This window comes from Zea mays, chromosome 8 (genome assembly GCF_902167145.1).
Source record: "Zea mays cultivar B73 chromosome 8, Zm-B73-REFERENCE-NAM-5.0, whole genome shotgun sequence".
NCBI lineage: Eukaryota > Viridiplantae > Streptophyta > Magnoliopsida > Poales > Poaceae > Zea > Zea mays.
In genome coordinates, this window is record NC_050103.1 from 82465044 (window position 1) to 82488984 (window position 23941).

Sequence of the window (23941 nt, forward strand, 5' to 3'; positions counted from 1 at the left end):
AGTCATGACTCCTCCAAGGGGAGGCAGGCGAACACTTGGTAGTTTCTCTTGTCTTTCGGTATTGGCACTTGCTTCAATCAGTTCCAAGGACTTGGGGACTTCCCCTCTCCCGCTCAGCTTGTAATCCCTACTACAAGCACCTCGTGTGAGTCCCATTCCACACAATTCATTTTGGTGAGAGTAGGATGCCTAAGTCGATGTTGTACGCCACAAACATTCTTAGACACTAACGATAGCGACATCCATGCTACCAGGATGTTGATTCCTGGCGCACTAACATTTGATTTGAGCAAACCGTTAAACAACCTATTTATCTCGTTTCGAGAGGTAGGGATCCAAATAACACATGTCAAATTCTGATACATTTTATTACTCCCTTCAATCAAATTTATAATTTGTTTAACTTTTTATACTAATTTTGACTGACAGGCTCGTCTTATTAATTTTTTTTCTTAATTTTGTTAATTTTTAATGTGATATTGTTTAGCATATAATATATTCTAAGTATAATTTTGTTTTTTTTCTCTATTTTTTTAAATAAGATGAGTTGGCAAATCTCGAAGGAAGTTTTTTTTTCTGACTGACGGAACCGCGGCCGCAAAAGTGTGTTCACCGGTGGCTGGTGGTTAGTTGGCACGTCGGCAATCCGCACCACACTAGTATAGAGTACAGACTCGCCACTGTGGGCGCGTGCCGCGCGCTTCGTCCCCTCGGCAAGCAAGCCCAAGATTCGATCGATCCACCCCCGCCACCGCACCACACTCTCACTGCGATTCCGCTCTCACCCACCTCCTCTTCCTCTCCCCTCCCGGGATCACGAGGCGACGCCACCCGCGAGATTGACGGGAGCCGATAGATCTGCGCGGCTACGCTACGCAGTCACACTGCGCTCACCTGACCTGACTCCGCTCTGTTCATGCCGCGGAGGTAGAGTCCGCGGGCCGGCGGTGGCCACGGCCAGCCTCCTCGGCCGTCGGGATGAAGCCGCGGAGGTTCGGCTACGGCTACGGCTACGGCTACGGCCGGGTCAGGCGCGCGGCGGCGCTGCTGCTGCTGCTGCTGCTCTGCCTCTGCCTCAGCAGCCTGTTCCTCCTGCTTCTCCATGGCTCCTCCACGCCGCTGGAGCCCGCGGCGGCGGCGGCGGCGGCGGAAGCAAGAGTTGCCGAGGCGCAGGCGGAGGTCGAGGAGGCGCCGCTGCCGCCGGGGAACTCCAAGGTCGCCTTCCTCTTCATCGCGCGCAACCGCCTCCCGCTCGAACTCGTCTGGGATGCCTTCTTCCGCGTACGGATCGGAATCCCACTCAAATGCACTCTTGTTTCTATCACCATTGCTCTGCCATTGCTGCCCACTGCCGCTGAATGCTTGTGCGGATCCTAATCGCAGACGACTGATGTTTTGTGTCCTGATCAGGGTGACAAGGAGGGGAGGTTCTCCATCCTCGTGCACTCGCGGCCGGGCTTCGTGCTCACACGAGCCACCACTCGATCCCGATTCTTCTACAACCGTCAGGTCAACGATAGCATCCAGGTTGGGACATTTGCACCATATGATGAATGGTGGAACGTAATTGTGTCATCACTACGTGTGCCCTTGCTGACGTGGCTTGCGTGCTTTGCTGTAGGTGGATTGGGGGGAGGCGAGCATGATCACGGCTGAGCGCATTTTGCTCAGCCATGCTCTCAAGGATCCACTCAATGACCGCTTTGTTTTTGTATCTGACAGGTACATTCTTCAAACACATTTCTGAGAATGCCATGTCCAAATTGTGTCATATGATTTGTGTATAGAATATTATCTGGGGTTGAAGGCAATAACTTTTCAAGTTGTAGTGCTCTTTTGGATCTATAATTATATAATCAAGCATGTGTAACTGTAATCTTGGGTTGTTCAGTTGGTTCTAGGAAGTAATTAAGTCTTTTAGACAAGCATTATAACTAGCCTTTTTTAGCCTGCAATTTTGTTGTATGCTATGGTGATGAACATGGGATGAAAAACATTTTTTTTCTCGAAAAACACAGGAGAACTGCGCCTCATTTTATTAAGTAAGAAGAAATAGGGTCGGAAAAGGACCCGAATACAGGACCTCCTTATGGAGGCCAGAAACAAGCATAAAGGAAACAATCCATACATGAGATGAAAAACATTAATGTAGTAAAATGACTTCATCTTCTTATAAGAGTAGATCAAAATCTGTTTGGGTTGTACAGTAAAAAATTCTGATTTAAAGCAGTGTCTACGTTTTTGCATCTAGGCCGTGTTCACTTTGTTATGTGCATGCGCTCATTGAATCAGTGTCAACCTCGTATTCAGTTTTCAGTAACATGAAAGGCAATAAAGTTGGCAAAGCAGTTTGAACCATCTTGGAGAAGTATTTAGTTTTGATACTAACTATTAAGTTGCATGCAACAACCAATTCAACCCAAAAGCTTAAATTGATAGGAAGAGGTGTGCAATTCACTTATATTATATTCTAACACTCCCCCTCACGTCGAGCCTCTCTCGGGTCTCAGACGTGGAATAGGAGCGAACAACAATTATTTTATTTAATTACGCTAGCCAGGATTCGAACTCATGACCTCTAGCTCTAATACCATATTAAGTTGCATGCACCAATCAATTCAACCCAAAAGCTTAAGCTGATGGGAAGAGGTGTGCAATTCACTTATATTATATTTCAACACTAACACTGGGAGCAAGTGGGAAAAAACCTTTTCTTGTTGCCTGACAGCCCACCATTTATCTTCTTTTTTCACAAGAGCCCACCGTTTAACTACTACTGAATTATAAGATAAAACACCAATGGACCTGGATACAACATTTACATTTTCTTCCAAATTCTATTTCTATTTGTTCCGGTGGCGGTTGAGGATTTGATTTGTTTCAAGTATCTCAAGCTTTTTTTTGCATTTGCAAATAAGGAAGTCAATGTATCAGGTCAAGTGGCAAATATCAACATTTGTCATTCAAGATCATATTGAATATATTTTCTGGGAACAATATGTCTTACTGTACAAAGGAGAACCATAATATTACTGATAAACTGGTGGTGCTTTGCAAGTACTTCATCTGCTCCAAATTATAAGAAATTTCGGCTTTTCTAGATACATTGCTTTTATTATGTATATAGACATAGTGTATGTTTAAGTGCATATAAAAACAATGTACCTATAAAAGCCAAAACGTCTTATAATTTGAAATGGAGGGAGTACAAATTATTGTGGAAGGTTCATGGTAATTAGCTTTACACTTGTGTACCAGAGTTATTTGAGTGTTTATGCCATTATCTCAAAATATTATCTTACAATCACAAAGATTATGTGAAATAAGCTACACCTATAACTGATTGCTTGACCATTGGATGTCAGTTGCATTATTACATATTGTACTACTGCTTTGTATTGGATCTGCAGAAAGTAGAAAAACAATTCATTTATGCTAATATTCATTTTCTGATTCCTATGTATGCTGCTGCCAACAGCTGCACACCTTTTTTAATCTTATTTTGACCTTCTTTTCTTCATTCGTCGCTGATAAATTTTGGATCTTAATTTTGATTCATGCTTACTAGGATCTTCTCTCTGTGGCAGCTGTGTACCACTATACAATTTCAGCTATACTTACGACTACATAATGTCGTCATCGACCAGCTTTGTAGACAGGTATCATGAATCAATATCCAAATACTGTGGTACATTTCTTGATCTTGTTTATACCAGTCTTGTATGATGTCATTGTAAATTCATTTTAGCCCTTTCCCCTTTATGAATTATGGTATATCTTTGCTTTGGTTGTACCTCAATCCCGTAGATGAATTGCACAGCAAGCTACAGGCTTGCAGCTGATGTCAAGGGCGTCAAACCCCTGACTGGCCAGACCATGGCTACGTAGCTCGTAGCCGCCGTTCCGTCTTCTCCGGTGAGGATCAGCACCTCAACCGCAGGTTTGAGAGAATAGGAGTAGTGTAGGAGATAGTTTATTGCTTGCCTCCTCCCTGTGGTTTACAAGGATATATATATATATATATATATATATATATATATATATATATATATATATATATATATATAGTTTATCTATTAAGAGCTCTGGGCTCTATATAACTGTAGAGAGCCCCAGCCCACGTCCGATCACTTTTTACGCAAGCGAACAGATTTATCGTAAACGGAAACCCATTTTAGCGTAAACAGAGTAACAACCGCGAGCCCTACATGTTTACGCTATTCCATTCTTCCGTTTATACATAATAGTGATTTAGCATAACTACTCTAGCCGACCCACGTTCCAGAAATAAAGGAATGGGCCCACTACCCCACTTCCCACGCGGTCAAACACTTCTATACCCTAACCCCCGCGCGGTCAACCATCCTGGCCGACTCGCCGCGTTTCTTCAGCGGTCGCCTGGGCGATTCTTGTTCATCCGCCGCCGCCAGCCCGTTTCGCCGTCCTCCACCGCCGCACGCCCTCAACATTAATCGCCGCCGCCGTTGACAGCATCGTCGAGCCGCTGTCGTTGTCAATCTTGCGCGCCCCGCGTCACATTGGCTCACGTCCGCGGTCGCTATGTCGTCCGGATTCCAAGGTGCTCGAGTTGATTTTTTTAATTTTATGCTTTACAATGCAACTTCCTAATCTCCTTCCCCACTCCGGCAGTGTGAATCGCCTTCATTTGTCTCCGCACGAACTCAACCCTAATCGGCGCCGCCGTTGACAGTGTCGTCGAGCCGGCCGCTGCTGTCAATCCTCCGCCACCGCGTCCTATAGGTATTTCACATGCCCACCAACGGTCTTCATTGATCTTACTGTTCTTGTGCGATTATGGTTCAGTTATTTATCATAGAGCCTTTAGGTTTGATAAAGATTCACGGACCTGTTCTTTTGGACTCATTGTATGCTCAAATTGTGTGGGTGAAGATATATGCAATGATGTGAATTATACATACCTTTATGAAGTAGGGGTTGATATTTTGATGTGGAAACAAGTGTGGTGGGAGGTTGAATTATGTACCGTGATAGACCGGACAGGCCCTTGGGCTTCCTTGTATGGGTAACTTTCTGCATTGATAATTCCACCGTTTCTCATAATGTAGTCTAGGGCCTCGGAGCATGATCCATGTTTGCATCCAAAGTTCCTGAGGTTGTTTCCATCTATCAGGTGTTGCTCAGAAAGTTTTATTAACTCCTTGTTTCGTATGAAGTGAGTTGCCTCTATGAGACCGGTGACACCAAATGCCCAGCATGAACCTAAAGAACAAATTACAAGCTCAGGTCTAATAGTGTGTGCTCAACAACTATGCATATAAGTTATAGTAGCGAATTGCTAATAGGTAGTGACATTGCATGCTTACCACAGCCTCCCTGATCTTGTATTGGTGTCACAGCTCCATAGGTACTCCAATTGACAAATGTCGGGAGCATGTCAGGACCTGGTGGTACAAATGGGACATCTGTACCAAAAGGAGCACCACCGCCACGAAAAGGGGCGCTAGGTCCTATAAGATGATAACATAGATATCTTTAGAATAAAGTAACAAAAGTATGGACAAATTGAGTCACAGCCTCAGAATGAAGCAGTGACAAACCTAGCCTAGACTTATAATGGGGAGGACACCGATAAGACGATTAGTTGCAATTAGTAGTTTATAACCGATTGGCACCAAGGAAGCAATAAGCTTGACTAACAGATGACTAGATAACATTGCCCAGGCAGATTCCATTCCCTTTTGTTTTTTCCTTTTTGAAGGCTATAGTCCTACAGAAATGGACAAGTTGTGAAGTAAGGGTTTCTTCCTGAGGTTGTTTCCATCTATCAGGTGTTGCTCAGAAAGTTTTATTAACTCCTTGTTTCGTATGAAGTGAGCTGCCTCTATGAGACCGGTGACACCAAATGCCCAGCACAAACCTAAAGAACAAATTACAAGCTCAGGTCTAATAGTGTGCGCTCAGCAATTATGCATATAAGTTACAGTAGCGAATTGCTATGTACCGTGATAGACCGGACAGGCCCTTAGGCTTCCTTGTATGGGTAACTTTCTGCATTGATAATTCCACCGTTTCTCATAATGTAATCTAGGGCCTCGGAGCATGATCCATGTTTGCATCCAAAGTTCCTGAGGTTGTTTCCATCTATCAGGTGTTGCTCAGAAAGTTTTATTAACTCCTTGTTTCGTATGAAGTGAGCTGCCTCTATGAGACCGGTGACACCAAATGCCCAGCACGAACCCCGAATGCTATCAAGAAACGAACGAACAGATGTGATGGGGATTGGGGGCAATACAGTAAGTTTAGGAGAAGGGAAAAATAAAGGAAAATGAAATAATAAAAAGAGGTGAGAATACTATTTTAAAGAGTAATAGCACTTGTAAATACTACTATAGAGAAGGTCACATTAAAAATACTATAAGGGAGAAACCTGTTAAAACAAGTGTTATAATAGAAAAAACTCGGTATTTTTTGTAAATGATTCTGTCAGCAAGACCTATGTGAGCAAAAAACAGGTGTTCGCAAAAATTCGCAGCGCCGTAAGCACATATGGCCAAGTCACCCCGAGCTAATCATTTGCTTTCAGCTAGTTTGGATTGGTTTGATTTGTGGCTGTTAGCTATGTGCTAAGATCGGTTTATGATTGTTGAGTGATTAGTTTGGTTTGCTAGAACCGCCTCTATGTTGAAAAAAAATGCAGAACAGAGGATAAAAAAGGGATTGTATCTTGTTGTTCAGAGCCACTAAAGAGGGCAAACACGCCATTCTCATCCCTGCCTTTTCTTTCTCTGTGGATAGATGGCAGGTTTCTCTCTTTCTCTGTGGTTTATGGTCGATTTAGGGGAGGAAATCCTGCTGGTCCAACTTTTGTTTTGTTGTTGGCAGCGTGGTACTGGGTTGCACAGCTGTGTGAGCCACTAGAAACCCTTACCTCACAACTTGTCCATTTCTGTAGGACTATAGCCTTCAAAAAGGAAAAAACAAAAGGGAATGGAATCTGCCTGGACAATGTTATCTAGTCATCTGTTAGTCAAGCTTATTACTTCCTTGGTGCCAATCGGTTATAAACTACTAATTGCAACTAATCGTCTTATCGGTGTCCTCCCCATTATAAGTCTATGCTAGGTTTGTCACTGCTTCATTCTGAGGCTGGGACTTAATTTGTCCATACTTTTGTTACTTTATTCTAAAGATATCTATGTTATCATCTTATAGGACCTAGCGCCCCTTTTCGTGGCGGCGGTGCTCCTTTTGGTATAGATGTCCCATTTGGACCACCAGGTCCTGACATGCTCCCGACATTTGTCAATTGGAGTACCTATGGAGCTGTGACACCAATACAAGATCAGGGAGACTGTGGTAAGCATGCAATGTCACTACCTATTAGCAATTCGCTACTGTAACTTATATGCATAGTTGCTGAGCGCACACTATTAGACCTGAGCTTGTAATTTGTTCTTTAGGTTCGTGCTGGGCATTTGGTGTCACCGGTCTCATAGAGGCAGCTCACTTCATACGAAACAAGGAGTTAATAAAACTTTCTGAGCAACACCTGATAGATGGAAACAACCTCAGGAACTTTGGATGCAAACATGGATCATGCTCCGAGGCCCTAGACTACATTATGAGAAACGGTGGAATTATCAATGCAGAAAGTTACCCATACAAGGAAGCCCAAGAGCCTGTCCGGTCTATCACGGTACATAGCAATTCGCTACTGTAACTTATATGCATAGTTGCTGAGCGCACACTATTAGACCTGAGCTTGTAATTTGTTCTTTAGGTTCATGCTGGGCATTTGGTGTCACCGGTCTCATATAGGCAGCTCACTTCATACGAAACAAGGAGTTAATAAAACTTTCTGAGCAACACATAATAGATGGAAACAACCTCAGGAACTTTGGATGCAAACATGGATCATGCTCCGAGGCCCTAGACTACATTATGAGAAACAGTAGAATTATCAATGCAGAAAGTTACCCATACAAGGAAGCCCAAGGGCCTGTCCGGTCTATCACGGTACATAATTCAACCTCCCCACTACACTTGTTTCCACATCAAAATATCAACCCCTACTTCATAAAGGTATGTATAATTCACATCATTGCATATATCTTCACCCACACAATTTGAGCATACAATGAGTCTAAAAGAACAGGTCCGTGAACCTTTATCAAACCTAAAGCTCTATGATAAATAACTGAACCATAATCGCACAAGAACAGTAAGATCAATGAAGACCGTTGGTGGGCATGTGAAATACCTATAGGACGCGGTGGCGGAGGATTGACAGCAGCGGCCGGCTCGACGACACTGTCAACGGCGGCGCCTATTAGGGTTGAGTTCGCGCGGAGACAAATGAAAGCGATTCACACTGCCGGAGTGGGGAAAGAGATTAGGAAGTTGCATTGTAAAGCATAAAATTAAAAAATCAACTCGAGCACCTTGGAATCCGGACGACATAGCGACCGCGGACGCGAGCCAATGTGACGCGGGGCGCGCAAGATTGACAACGGCAGCGGCTCGACGATGCTGTCAACGGCGGCGGCGATTAATGTTGAGGGCGTGCGGCGATGGAGGACGGCGAAACGGGCTGGCGGCGGCGGATGAACAAGAATCGCCCAGGCGACCGCTGAAGAAACGCGGCGAGTCGGCCAGGATGGTTGACCGCGCGGGGGTTAGGGTATAGAAGTGTTTGACCGCGTGGGAAGTGGGGTAGTGGGCCCATTCCTTTATTTCTGGAACGTGGGTCGGCTGGAGTAGTTATGCTAAATCACTATTATGTATAAACGGAAGAATGGAATAGCGTAAACATGTAGGGCTCGTGGTTGTTACTCTGTTTACGCTAAAATGGGTTTCCGTTTACGATAAATCTGTTCGCTTGCGTAAAAAGTGATCGGACGTGGGCTGGGGCTCTCTACAGTTATATAGAGCCCAGGGCTCTTAATAGATAAACTATATATATATATATATATATATATATATGCCCTTCTAATAACTCGGGAAGCCATTGCTAGACGTGCCATCTGGTTAAGCCAGTTCGGGCGTCTATAAAATAAGCCCTAGAGCGGGACGAAATAATGGAAGCCCAGGGCTTCCATTAGTATCGGGAAGCCCCAGCCAATTAGACGGAATCGGTCAGAGCGCAGGTTTGTTCGGCGGTTTATGGTCTGGTCGAACCACAGCGTAAATCATAAGACAAGAGACCGTAAACCCTTGTGTATTTTAGCGTAAAATGATATACGCGATAAAATCGCGAACGATAACCGAAGCCTCCCGAAAATATCGCCCAGCATGCACGTAAGCAGAAACGCGAGGCATAAATATGTACATACAATTGCGTAACTGGTTGCATATACTTTATCCTCTGTTCTGCATTTTTTTCAACATAGAGGCGGTTCTAGCAAACCAAACTAATCACTCAACAATCATAAACCGATCTTAGCATGCATGCCAGGAGATATTGTCGGACTGGTGATAACAACTCGAGAGAATTTATCGCGGTTTGTTGAAACAGATTTATATTTACTGAAATATATGCAACCAGTTACGCAATTGTATGTACATATTTATGCCTCACGTTTCTGCTTACGTGCATGCTGGGCGATATTTTCGGGAGGCTTCGGTTATCGTTCGCGATTTTATCGCGTATATCATTTTACGCTAAAATACACAAGGGTTTACGATCTCTTGTCTTATGATTTACGTACTATAAAGTTTGTTCCTGCATGCCAGGAGATATTGTCGGATTGGTGATAACAACTCGAGAGAATTTATCGCGGTTTGTTGAAACAGATTTATATTTACTGAAGTATATGCAACCAGTTACGCAATTGTATGTACATATTTATGCCTCGCGTTTCTGCTTACGTGCATGCTGGGCGATATTTTCGGGAGGCTTCAGTTATCGTTCGCGATTTTATCGCGTATATCATTTTACGCTAAAATACACAAGGGTTTACGATCTCTTGTCTTATGATTTACGCTGTGGTTCGACCAGACCATAAACCGCCGAACAAACCTGCGCTCTGACTGATTCCGTCTAATTGGCTGGGGCTTCCCGATACTAATGGAAGCCCTGGGCTTCCATTAGTTCGTCCCTATATATATATATATATAGCCCTCAGCCCACTAGTTTATGAGCTGATAATAGGAAAGACCCACTACTTTGGTAACTAATAAAAAGGAAGGAACAACCCCCAATCTAGGAGCTAATAATAAGAAGGAATCAACCCACTAATTTAGGAGCTAGTAATAGGAAGCTATCTCTCTTTCCTAGTTAGCCACTTTCCCTGCCTTCCTATTCACGCGCGCCTGCTGTGTGCGCTGCGCGCTCCGCTGCGCGTCGCACATCCCGTGTCCGACGCCTCCTGTACGTCTGGCTGTAACACCTGGACGTGACATCTCTCCCCTCCCGAGAGGCAGCTCGTCCCCGAGCTGAATTGTTGGATACTTGGCGTGGAACGACTCAACATCTTCCCAGGTGGCTGATGCAGCGGAGTGGCCCTTCCAATGGACCAGGACCTGCTCGACGCCACGAGCGACGTGCCGACGGACAACGCGTTCCGGCTCTGGAGTAATGGCGCTGTTGTGGACCGGTGGAGGTGGCGGGGGAGCCTCTGGCGGAGCGCCATGGAACTTTTTCAGGAGGCCCACATGGAACACGTCGTGTAGGCGAGCCTGAGGCGGGAGAGCGAGGCGGACGACCACCTCGTTGATCATCTCAGTGATGCGGTAGGGCCCTAAGTAGCGTGGCTTGAGCTTGTCGGAGGTGGCCGGGGGCAGCGACGCAACCGGGCGTTGATGAAGTCGTAGCAGCACCCAATCATCGACCTTGTACGCAACAACACGATGGGTCTTGTCAAAGTGAAGCTTCTAAAACGCATGAGCTTGCTCGAGACGAGCACGGATATCGGCGAGAAATTCCTGGCGTTCTTCCATGTTCTTGGCAACGGCCGCCACCCGTGTGTCTCCCGGCTCATAGGACTGGATGGTCGGTGGGTCGCGCCCATAGACGACCCGGAACGGGGTGTCCCGAAGCGAGCTTTGGTACACAATATTGAAGATGAACTCCGCCCATGGGAGCCATTGCAGCCAATGACGTGGTTGATCGCCCGTGAGGCAGCGAAGGTACATGATGATGACTCTGTTAGCCGCCTCGGACTGCCCATCCGACTGTGGGTGGAAGGCAGTCGTCATGTGTAACTTGGTGGCCACCAAACGCATGAGCTCGCGCCAGAATGTCGACGTGAAGATCGGCTCGCGGTCTGACACAATGGATTGCGACACTCCATGAAGGCGGACAATGTCGACGAAGATAGCTTGGACTCGGTGGAGTACGGGTGAGCAAGCGTGATGAAGTGGGAATACTTGCTGAACCGGTCGACCACGGTGAGGATGACCGACTTGCCCCGCACGCGAGGGAGCACCTCGATGAAGTCGATGGCGATGTCCGACCACACGCCCTGTGACACTGGCAGAGGGAGGATGTCACACCCGGTTTGTTATGGTGGGTAAAACATATGAAAGGCGGCCCAAGCAGCCCATAGGCCAGGCCACGCCAAGAGATCAAGATAAGAGGGATAAGGATAAGTTTGTTTAGATTAGATATCAAAGGAGAAATAGTAGGAGTTTGTTAGAGAATAAATAGGGGCGGCAGCAGTTTATGTGCGTCTGTACTGGACTATATAAAGTCCTTAGTTTGTACCTAGGAGGATTAGCAAAGATCAATCTAAGAAGAGTATTGCTCCTTGCCACATTCTGTCTCAGCCGTGCGCCAGCACGGCTCCCTCTCGCCCTCAATCCTCAAGGCCTCGCCCTACTACCCACTCATACAACCTCAGAAGTCGAGATCATTACACGATTTTAGAAGGTAAACCGAATGCGAACCATGTACGTGCCAGGATCAGAAATTCACGTAACACAGCGATTACATAAATGACTCACTAGCACAATGCTTCGAATAACAATAAAGAGTAAGTAATAATATTACAAACTAGAGCCATTTACATAATATAAATCAAAGTACACAGAATCGAAACGTAGCCAACGTAAACAACCCACCACAAGCAGCTGACTGGGGGAGGTCGCTAGCCTAATCCTCGAACTCGACGAAGTCCTGGAACTCCTGGAGATCCACCTCGACACCTTCTTTACTTGAGCATAGATTGCACCAAAGGCAATCTGGTGTTTTGTGAAAGCAAGGGTGAGTACACATCAACGTACTCAGCAAATGTCCTGTTTGGCTGAGGTGGACTAGCTTTATGTGGAGCTAGGCTGAAAGCAGTTGCTTTTAGTTGGTCAGGTAATTATTACTAGTAGAGAGCCAGGTTTTAGCATTTAACCCAAGTTGTTAACCCAAAAGTACTCTTTCCAAACAGAAAGAATACCAGAAACCATAATCATAATCCTAATCAAAACCATCATTATCCTCATCATCATCATCTATAACCAAAGCATCTCTGATCATTGTGTCTCTAATCAATGGAGCTCCCTTGGCCGCTCATAACCGCGAGCACGACTGATATATCAGTTTCATAACACTCTGCAGAGGTTGCGCACTTTACCCACGAGCCATGATTCCCTCTGTAGCCCGGGCTTGCAAGACCCTTATTCACTTCCGAGGTGAATGGCCAGGGATTCACTACGAAGCCTTTACAAAGATTCCCTGAGGCTGTAGCCGCCCGTTAGGTTTCCTAAATGTACTGCACTCCTCCCCATGGGGCAAACCACCCTCGACAGAGTGAGCCGCATACACCGAGCCCCATTGACGGCACGACGACAAAGCGAATTACACCTCAGTTCCTCTAATTAATTAGCTAAGGGCGTCCCATACCACCCTCATGGTTGCACTGTTTTTCCCGGGCGGTCATCCAACGAACAGGTCCTTACGGAGAGGCACTTGAGAAACCGCTCGAGTCCCCTAAAATGCCACAAGTATATCATCATATCCAGAATAAAACCATAGTATCATCATTGTATCTCATCATGTTCATTGATTAAAGTAAAGTGCTAGCATAGAACTAATCATAATAATCAATTCCCAAAGGGTAAACAAGGACAGGAAAACAGAATACTAGTCAATCCTTAGGTTGATCATGGTATGCGGGTTGATGAATTATAAAGTAAATATGACACAATAGGTCAGGGGACACTTGCCTTCACCAAACATATGCTCAGGGTCTTTAGCCTCGTAGAACTCGAAGAGTTCAATCTCTTGGTCGCTGAAGCTTGATTGTCGATTCCTCGAAGCTTGGAAACAACTCACGATCTATTCGCGACGCGCAACGAATACAAACAGACACAAGCAAACATATACTTGCATAAGAACATTACACCATACAAGATAAAATATTACCAAAACAAGCATTATAAAAATAAGAGAGCACTTCTACGGTTACGCGGGGATAAGGAACGCGATGGTCGAAGCTACGGTCTAGAAGTTATAACGTTTACGCCAAACAGGTATTAACTATAACATTTAGTTCGACATGATTATATTAATCTACCTTTATTAAATGTAGATTAAAACTACTACTTAGTTTCGACTGAATTACTATTTTAATAGCGAACGATTACCCAAACAGCTAATTAACTGACCTGAGCCATTATAAGTGAACCGTTTAATGTCGCGCGTGGACAGCACGCGCGCGAACGAATAACGGTGACACGCAAACAACGCGCGACATGCGAAAACGGTGCGACGTGTGAATATTACTAAACTATGTCGTATTTATACTAAACAAATATTAAATGCAACACTTAAAATGGCAAAATCACTATAATAGGTATTTATCGCATGCATCGATAGAACTAACACTTAGTTCCGATTGGTTTAATACTCGGTTAATCATCGTTTAATTATGTAACTTAATTGACGTGAGTGATTCTACGCACGACACACTAAAGCGGGGTGCGCAGTGCATGCGATGACGCGCGTCAACATGTGCGAACGGCATGCGCAAAATGCGCGAACGGCACGCGATGACTTTGAAAGTGCAACGCGCGAGCAACGATGAGGTGAGCGACACGAACGTGCACGCGCAGGGGTGGTAGGCTACTACGTCAAAGGGTATATCAACGGGCTCGGCGAGTTGAACACGGGCGGGGACGGGAACCGATCACGCTGTAGTCGCGCCGGCAGCGAGCCGTGCTAGCAGGGGACTCCAGGCCGCACGCGCGGGACACGTCGGGCTAGCCGCGAGCCTCGCTGGCTGCGCGCCGCGGGCCGCGAGCCGCACTGGGGCTGGCCACGACGGCCACATGCTGGCCGCACCGCGCTGCAGGCTCGCCGGAAGCATGCCAGGCCGTGGCTGCCAGGCCGCGCGGCGAGCATGCCAGGCCGCACCGCGAGCACGCCGGACTGCGCGCCAGACCGCGCGGTGAGCACGCCAGGCCGCGCGACTAACGCAGAGGAAGGGAGGGGAAGGGAGAAGGAGGGCTCACCACGGCGATGAACCTTAGCACGACAACGACAACGACACCTCGGCGGGAGCACGAATCCAGTGGTGGTGACGGTTTTTGGGGAGGGAGAGAGAGCGCAAGGGAGAGGGGCAATGGGGGCGCGGCTTTGGGGCGACGTGGGCGTCAGGCATGACCGCATGAGAGGGTTGGGGAAGACCGCCCTGACAAGCGGGCCCCACGGGCGATGGCGGCGGCGGCTGGGGCGCGCCCGCGCGCTAGGGTTTGGGGGTGGGGGGGGGGTGGGCCGCACTGCGCCGGGCGGGCCGCGCACGCGCGTGGGCTGGCCGGGTCTGGTCGCTGGGCTGGCGCGCAGAGGGGGAGGGGAAGGTGTGAGTTGGGCCTGCTGGGCCGCGGGCGCGAGGCAGGCCACGGGAAGGGCGCGCTGGGCCACAAAAAAGGCCGGGTAGGGGGGCCGAGGGAGGCTTTCCCTTTTTTTATGTTTTTCCTTTTCTTGTTCTATTTCATGCTATCAAATTTATTTACAATAACGAGCAACATATTATATGGAAACACATCAAAGCAACACATCAGACAAAAACAAATATTTCCAGCATGATGTATCAATCATTATTCCCTTAGGGTTTTATTAACAGCTATAATCGGAATAAAAAAATTCCCTATTACTTAGAAAGAGATGAATAAAGGAGCGAAAAGAAAGAGTAACAAGAAAGTAACACCTGAATTTGAGGGATATTAGAAAAGAATTTTTATACCCCAAATTCAGGTTGTTACAGAGTAGGTCGGCAGGATGCAGCCATGCAGGTGCTCCGACTTGTAGCGTTGGCATGTGACACACTCGCGAACAAAGTCTTGTACCACCTGTTTCATGTTAGGGAAATTAAAATTGCGTCGGAGCCGGTGGAGAGTTCGCCGCACCCATTCATGTCCATCTTCATGCATCGCGCGCAAAACCTCTTGCAGGAGGGGAGATGCAGGCGCGATGTAGAGGTGGCCTGCGTACTGCACCATGCCGTCGATCACCGCCCATGGCGCTCCACGGGAGCCCGCACGCACTTCATCGTGGATGACGGTAAGGGCCGGTTTGGTGAGCTGTGCTTGCCGAAGACGCGTGATGAAGTCGAAATGTGGCCCCAACAGGACTAATACAGTCCCTTCCTCAGGTGTGTCGCGGCGGGAGAGGGCGTCAGCCACCATGTTCACCGCTCCGGTCTTGTATTCGACAGTGAAGTCGAAGCCCAGAAGCCAGAAGCTTGCCCACCCAATGATGTTGAGGGATCGTCGCGAGGCGCTGATCGAGCAGGTACTTCAAGCTATAGTGATCGGTCTTGACGAGGAAGCGACGACCCCAGAGGTACGACCGCCAGTTGCGGACGACTTGGACAAGGCCGATGAGCTCGCGCTCATAGGCGTCGAGGGCGCGGTGTCGTGGCGCTACTGGCCTGCTGAAAAATGCCACCAGGTGGCCCTCCTGGACGAGGACCGCGACGAAGCCGTGCGAGGAAGCATCGCATTCGACGATGAACGACTTGGTGAAGTCTGGAATGGCGAGGTTCGGAGCGGAGGAGACAGCCGCCTTGAGGGCATCGAAGGCCGCTGCTGCCGCGTCGGACCACTCGAAACCTTCCTTCGTAAGGAGGGCAGTCAAGGGCGTGGCGATGGTCCCGAAGTTGTGCACGAATTTGCGATAGTGTCCCGCTAAGCCTAGGAAGCCGCGGACCGCTCGAGCTGACCGAGGAGCCAGCCACTCATGGATGGCCTGCACCTTGGCCGGATCCATGGCAACGCCCGCCTCGGAGATGACATGGCCAAGGTACGCGACCGAGGTGGCGTCGAAAGCACACTTGGTGCGCTTGACGAAGAGTTGTTGTTGCCGAAGCTTAGATAAGATGGCACGAAGATGGCGCAGGTGGTCGGCCCATGTCTTGCTGTAGATTAAAATGTCATCAAAGAAGACATGGACAAACTGACAGAGGAACGGTCGGAGAACATCGTTCATGAGCACCTGGAATGTGGCCGGCGCATTGCAGAGGCCGAACGCCATCACTAGGAACTCGTACAGGCCATCATGAATACGGAACGCGGTCTTGTGCACATTCTCGGGCCGCATCCTCACTTGATGGTAACCCGAACGTAAGTCGAGCTTGGTGAAGAAGCACGCGCCGTGAAGCTCGTCCACCACCGGAATGGGAAAATCGTCCTTGACGGTGAGCACATTCAAGGCGCGGTAATCCACGCAGAATCGCCATGACCCGTCCGGTTTCTTGACGAGGAGGACCGACGAGGAGAACGGTGAGTCACTGCGGCGGACGATGCCCTGTTTTGTCATGGCAGCGCACTGTCGCTCGAGTTTGTTCTTGTGGGCGACCGGGTACCTGTATGGGCGCACCGCCACCGGTGAAGCATCGGGCTTGAGGATAATGCGGTGGTCGTGACCCCGGGCTGGTGGTAGACCGGTTGGCTCGGCGAAGGCGCCCAACAACCCGTCGAGAAGGCGGTTCGTGGCCATGGCCACAGTTGCTTGGATGCGCGGCGTAGTCGGCGGTGCCATGCCCTGCCAGCAAACGGTGTGGCCCTCGTGTTGGAACGACATGCGCCGGCGAGCGAGGTCCTAGATGATGGGTCCCCGCGCGTCGAGCCACTTGGTGCCGAGGACGACGTTGTACCCGACTAGTGGCATGACGAAGAGGTTCGTCGGGAACAGGCACCAACGATGAGGAGGGGTGCGTCGCGGGTGACGTCCTCGCAGGTGACCCGCTCACCATTGGCGACCATGGCCGTGAGACGTGGCCGCTGTCGTAGCGGCAAGCCGGAGCTTAACGCTGCTTCTTCGAAGATGAAGTTGTGCGTGCTGCCGGAATCGAGGAGCGACGAGGGACGTGGCTCCGAGCTACATGGTGTCCGCCATGGGCACCCCTGCTAGGGCCTGTAGGGAGAAGCAAGGTGCCTCTTTGTCAGCCCCTGCTGTGACGTCTTCAGCGTCGTCGATCTCCACCCAGTCAACGCAGAAAATGCGCCTGCAAAATCTGTTGTGGCCACGGGAGTATTTCTCGTAACGGTTAAAACAAAGCCCAAGACGCCACCGCTCTGTCTGTTCCTCTGGGGTCAGTCGCCACTGGTTGCCCGCCGAGGGCCGGGGGGGGGGGGGGGGGGGGGCGTCGATCGGTGGCACTGGGAGTGCAAGCGGCTGAGGGGGCGCGACGAGTGCTAGGCGCGGCACCGGGTCCGGGAGAAGACTGCGCGGGGCTGGGCGAGATGGAGCCGGCGCCTGCATGGTGATCTCCATCAATTCAATCTAGCGCGCCAGGCTCATCGCCACCGCGAGTGACTCCGGGTTGTGGATGCGGACCGTGTGGCTCAGCGGCGGCAGCAGACCGCCAGTGTACAACTAGACGCGCTGGATCTCATCTAGCCGACCCGCGTGAGGAAGGAGGGCCTGGAAGCGGTTCAAGTACTCCTCCATGGTCCCGGAGCTGGCACTCGGCTAGCTCAAACAGCGGCGCCGAGCGGAGGGGTGACCTGATCCGCAAGTTGAGGAGGTCCTTGAAGCGGCCCCAGCGCGGTGTTCCTTCGTCCTCCTGCAACTGGATGTACCACAGCTAGGCCACGTCCTCGAGGTTGTAGGAAGCCATCCATACCTTCTCCTCCGACATGGTTCGCTGTTGATGGAAATATGACTCACAACGGTTGATGAAGATCAACGGGTCAGACTTGCCATCGTAGCGCGGGAAATCCAGATTCTGGAACCTGGGCGGGCGATCATTTTGGTGCTCGTCGGGCGGTTAGCGATGGCCTGTGGACGCCGACGGCTCGGCGGTCAGGGCTAGGATTGCCCTGGCGTTGGCCTCGGCGGTGGTTTGGAGGGTTTGTTCGGCCTTGGCGAGGTTCTCGACGGTGGTCTTGAGGTCATCCCCCATGGTCGGCGCGGCGTAGGAATTGGTAGAGCCTGGTGAAGAAGGGTCGACGACTGATGATGGCGAAATGGGTGGCGCAGGCGAGGATCGCCGGGATCGTGATACCAGGTTGTCAAGGGCGTCAAACCCCTGACTGGCCGGACCACGACTACGTAGCTCGTAGCCGCCATCCGTTTTCTCCGGTGAGGATCAGCACCTCAACCGCATGCTTGAGAGAATAGTAGTAGGGTAGGAGATAGTTTATTGCTTGGCTCCTCGCTGTGGTTTACAAGGATATATATAGCCCTCAGCCCACTGATTTAGGAGCTGATAATAGGAAAGACCCACTACTTTGGTAACTAATAAAAAGGAAGGAACAGCCCCCCAATCTAGGAGCTAATAATAGGAAGGAATCAGTCCACTAATTTAGGAGCTAATAATGGAAGGAATCAGCCCACTAATTTAGGAGCTAATAATAGGAAGCTATCTCTCTTTCCTAGTTAGCCACTTTCCCTGCCTTCCTGTTCACGCGCGCCTGCTGTGCGCGTCGCAGTCTGGCCGTAATGTCTGGACGTGACAGCTGAACTGAAGGGTAATTTTTGTTGTCTATTTATTTCGCCCTGTATTATGCTGGTTGCAGTTTTGCTGATACAAAGGCAGGGAGATACAACCCAAGAATGGACCCAGTTATCCCAGTGGAGAATTGGAGAAAAGGCTCACAGGTGGTCCTTCCACCATTATAAATAAAGACTGAACATTGCTTGATAATTAATTCTGATGCCTTTACCACTGAACTTTTATTCATACACTGTTTCCAGTGGGCTGTGCTAATTAAAAAGCATGCTGAGGTTGTGGTTGATGATGAAGTGGTGTTACCAGAATTCCAGAAGCATTGCAGGGTATATATCTCAATATTTGTATGCCGATAAGTTTGAGAACAATAGTAAGGTTACATTGTTTACTAATACTTAATTTGCAATCAAGAGAGCAGATATTTTTCTTTAGAGCTTGCTGTTGGTCTTGTTTCAGGTTATTCTTCCTATTTTATCTAGTTTTTCAGGTTGGTATGTAAGGGTGTTTGTGGGTGTTGTATACTCTGTCCGGCCTTGCTGGACAATCCTGTTTCTACTTTTCTTAATGAAATGGCACGCAGATCTCTTGCGTCATTCGAGAAAAAAAAGAGAGCAGATATTAGATATTGAAAACTTTCTATTAGTGTTGATAGGTTTTTGCATGTTATGTAAGCAACTAAGCATGCATAATTCACAGGGCTTGAGCTGCTATTATATTTCCAACAATCTCAAAAGAACTAGAAAAGTTAAGTGTGGCAACTGCTGTATCTGGCACCATCAGCACTTAAAAACGTCTATTATAGAAAAAATATTCGTAGCTCTCCTTTTATGGTGACAATCAATCCACTTTTATTAGAGCATCAGTTCTCAAATTTTGAGTCCTCGTCTTATTTACATTAACCTCTTTTATCTATTGAATTTCTAATATTGACCAATTATATATTTCTGTATACTGCAGAGGAGACCCTTGCCAGAGTTCTGGCGGGATTGGGATCGTCCTATTGTAAGTAAAAACATTTCTGTACATTACTGAACAATCCCCTTTCTTATTCATGGCATGATTTATGGATTGCCATTTTAGCAGTTTTTACTTATAAAAATGTATATCTCAAATCCCATAATCATCAACAGCAGAGCCTGACAGCCTGTTAGTCCCAAACAAGTTTTAGTGAGCTTGGGATGGAACCTAGCATGAGCCACCAACATGGAAAAAACATCTCCATCAAACATAATAAAAATACAAAAGGGCATTAATGACAGTAATAGTAATTCTAGGGAGTAGGGAATCTTAACTCTAGTTTATGTTTCAGGTACTTTTACCCAAACCCCCATGTGCCACCTCAAACCCTACATTAGATGTGCTTACCTTACCACTGAGATTTCCTATGAAAAGAGGTGCCCCTGGTAGGTACACTTCTAACCATGTCATCTAGGCCTCCTCCAGAATTGGCTCATAGACTCATTGTCATCTGCTTGAGGGGCATGTGCGATGATTATGTTAAAAAACTAAATTACCAGCAACTTGGACTGGCTATGTTGAAACAACCTAGTCCAAAATAATTGCATTATTTTTTTTAGTTTTTTTTAATATGGTTACATTTCTGGACTACAGTAAATTCAAACTTCCTAAGAATTATATAATTTAGTTTTTGATGTTCCAAAATAAAATAGTGACAGTATTATGCTTGTACATCAAAATACTTTCCAAACTCTATATTTGCATTTATTTGTGTCTACATTATAGTATTTTACAAGGGAAAATCAGTTGATAATTATTTTTATTTAAATGTCATTTATCTTCTCTTTTTTTGCAGCCTGCGGAGGCATGGAAAGCCCATAACTGCATACCAGATGAGCACTATGTTCAGACGTTGCTTGCAGTAAGTCAATGATCTTGATCATAACAATATTCTTTGCATAGTTCTCTGATCATTCAGCTCTTCTGCAATGCAGCAAAGTGGTCTAGAAGAAGAACTTACGCGGCGATCAGTAACACATAGTGCATGGGATCTTTCAGCTTCTAAAGATCGTGAAAGACGCGGGTGGCATCCTGTAACATATAAAGTCTCTGATGCTACTACAAGACTTATAAAATCTATAAAGGTATATAGTTTTTTTTCCAAATCTGGACACTATTTTTGTTTAGGACTTATATATATTTGCTAAAACAATGGCTAGGGTTGTTTTATGCTCAATTAAAGGGGAAACTAAAGGGTCCATCACCCTTTGTATTTAGGTTTGTTTTGCCTTAATTTGACAAGTAATGCAGTCACATCACTTGCTATAATGAATAAAGCAACAAGCACCTTTTATAGGAAAAGGAGGTGGGGTGTCTTAAACCCGTAACACCTGTGGTGGTAAATACTTCATCAATCGAAGAACCAATGTCTTAAACAAATGTCTCAAACATGTCTTTTTCGAAGGCTGATGCTTTTGTAACAGGGTTATCAACATCGATTCTTGCTGTTTGCTGAGGATCTATTCTTCTCACTTTTAGGATATTGATAATATATATTACGAGACCGAAAATAGAAGGGAGTGGTGTACAAGTAATGGAAAGCCAGCCCCCTGCTTCCTTTTTGCCAGGAAGTTTACACGTGGAGCTGGTCTGAAGCTTCTTGATTCAGTAAGTCCATGTCATTTCTTTTTCACTTCTTGTGTGCGTTGGCCTAGTAAAAAGCAAAGTCCTTTGCTTACAGTAATTTTAATTTTGTTTTGTGCAGTCACTGATAGCTTCAAAGTGATGAATATTAGTGACAGATGCAAGTGCCTTTTGATTGTTTCACCTTTCGAGAATATTTCAGTTCACACAAATGTAAAGGTACGGGACCACGGAAAAGACACAAAATAACAGGACTTTCTTTTTATTCAGTGTGTGATTATCATATATTATTTTGTTGCTTCATAGAAAGGCACGATACATGTTGTAAAGAATTATCTTCGTTCCTTTTATTTCCTAGGATAGCACGTCCATTAACACATGACTCAGCATTATAACATCAGTCGACCAGTTGGTCGTGGAGTCCTGAGAAAACTTGTCGGCAAAATTATGAAGAAATGTTCTCTCATACTGCCCATATTCATTTTACTGTACGCATCGCAGTGTCTTCTGGTGGCACAGCTGCGAATCGAGTGTCTTCTGGATAGCGCCGGACCTCGCCCTCAAGGGGGGTCGGCGCCAAGATCTATGATGCTGACCCTTTGGGACTTGCCACATCGTCTGACATGTAGGAAAAGTTAGCGCTAATGGTACTGGCGTCGCTGTGCGTTACCTCGGTGCCAATGACGATGACGCACGTAGGAAAAGTTGGCGCCAATGGTACTGGCATCGTTGTGCGTTACCTCGGCGCCAATGATGATGGCGCCGAGGTTGGGGTCCATTTTTTAAAATGAAACTGCAAATGGCATAGTTGTGCAAAAAAAACTTCAAAAGAGGCTAAAATGCAAAAAAGTTGGTCTTGTGGTACCGGTTTAATTGACTACGTACAATTGAACTCAGGGAGTCAGGGTCCAGGAGATATGTTCTGATTGTACCATTAGTGCATGTTCAAGAGGAACTCCAATATGGTTGTAAATAAAACAACCTTCAATAACAGCTTTATATTATAAAAAATTATCAAGCAATTATAGTATTCTCGGGTCCTAGCTCTATCCATATTTCCTCTTAATCTCTAACTATTTATTTTCTCTTAACATGATTTGTTTTCTAAATAATATTATTCATGGTCTAACTATTATCCCCGTTTCCTCTTAATCTTTAACTATTTATTTTCTCTTAAGAGCAGCTCCAATGTGAGTCTTGAAAGATGCATCTTAAAATATAGGGCTCCATGGCCAAAACAAAATCACTCTAACGAGGGCCTCATTTTACAAAAACTGAGTGTTGAGCACCAAAATTGACAGACAAACGGTCTGACCCTAGGTCTCGGACAGTTCACGGTCTGTATGGTTCGCCGTGATGGCGCGAACAGTTCGCGCGTGAACAGAATCAATTAGAGTTTCTGATTTCTTGCGGGATTTGTTAGCCAACTCTACATGATTTGTTTGGGAACCGACTTGTAACCCCCCTTATATAAACGAAGGGGTATGACTGATTAAAACCCCTACAATCGATCCAATCAAACCTATTTATTATATTTACCTTAATTGTATTGTTTTCCATTTATTAGGAGTAGGAGTAATCTAGCCTTGGTTTAGCCCTCTCGACCTATTTCTTCACTTATCTTCGTCTCAACGTCGTTTAGAGGCATCTTAGTGGCATGTCGACCCTAAGACAACGGGTGAACTGTCCGAGTGTGGTGTGATCCGTGGATTCCCAGAGCCAGCACTCTAACCAACTGAGCGATTTCCCCAACTTCCAATTGCTAAAAACAACAGTTCTTGCATTTCAGTATATTTATATATAGCTTTCGCCCGTTAGTTCACACAAACTTCATCTCCTCCGCCGGCTCCTCAAAATGGCCTAAAGTACCTCGTCGATAAGCGAGTTCAACCACATCGTGAACCAATTGAAGTCGGTCGAGTACCCATTGGGCGATGAGTAGAAGGCACACTGCTTTTTTCTCCCTCTATGCCAGATAGTTGGTCCACAACCTTATATGTTTATGTGGCAACGCCAAATTCTCTACTCTACTATACTATACTATACTATAATAAGATGTTTTAGTTCGCTAGGTTGTCTCTTGCCTGCCCGTGCTACAATTCCTTACTCAAAAGGATTAGAGTGCTAAGCTGCCTTCGCGGCACCACCACTATAATGAATGGCTCAAACAAATAGGAGATGAGAGAGCCCTTTTGATCCTTTCTATTCTATCTCAAAAATCCTTGCCTAAATCTACGCCATCTGTGTTCGTCTAGTGAAGATAGCTAATGGATTCCTCCCAAAGCTTATTTCTTATTAGTTGCCTCAGCACCCAAGTAATAGACAATGGGAATAGTTCTTAGTAGGCAAGCACCTCCTTGAGTGTCCAGTGTCAAAAGAATGCCAGGACCAGCCGATCCATCCAAGGTGAATGAGTCGCACGAACTGCTAACTACATATAATTCTTCATTTGCTCCTTGGTTTAGACTTTAGAA

At 46.8% G+C, this 23941-nt stretch overlaps 1 protein-coding gene and 1 long non-coding RNA gene across 2 annotated transcripts; both read left to right on the forward strand.

The window, feature by feature from the left end:
• Window positions 1-751: 751 nt before the first annotated feature.
• Window positions 752-21932, forward strand: LOC100276060 (Core-2/I-branching beta-16-N-acetylglucosaminyltransferase family protein). The gene is made up of 11 exons (NM_001365913.1): window positions 752-1281; window positions 1411-1527; window positions 1622-1722; window positions 3588-3659; window positions 18934-19015; window positions 19112-19192; window positions 19824-19868; window positions 20680-20745; window positions 20819-20968; window positions 21363-21491; window positions 21589-21932. The coding sequence occupies exons 1-11, from the start codon at window positions 979-981 to the stop codon at window positions 21607-21609; spliced, it is 1167 nt and encodes a 388-aa protein (NP_001352842.1). The 5' UTR covers window positions 752-978; the 3' UTR covers window positions 21610-21932.
• On the forward strand, window positions 4085-9137 carry LOC103635465 (uncharacterized). Its single transcript, XR_002264135.2, has 5 exons — window positions 4085-4579; window positions 4651-4761; window positions 7195-7338; window positions 7443-7678; window positions 7763-9137. It is a non-coding gene; the product is annotated as an uncharacterized lncRNA (long non-coding RNA).
• Window positions 21933-23941: the final 2009 nt, after the last annotated feature.

What these genes read in the sequence shown, in the direction of transcription:
- LOC100276060 (NM_001365913.1), top strand. Translation starts at nt 979, where the DNA reads ATGAAGCCGCGGAGGTTCGGCTACGGCTACGGCTACGGCTACGGCCGG. An exon ending in ATTGGAGAAAAGGCTCACAG is followed by an intron (nt 19,016 to 19,111) that starts GTGGTCCTTCCA and finishes CACTGTTTCCAG; the next exon opens with TGGGCTGTGCTAATTAAAAA. An exon ending in GTCTGAAGCTTCTTGATTCA is followed by an intron (nt 21,492 to 21,588) that starts GTAAGTCCATGT and finishes TGTTTTGTGCAG; the next exon opens with TCACTGATAGCTTCAAAGTG.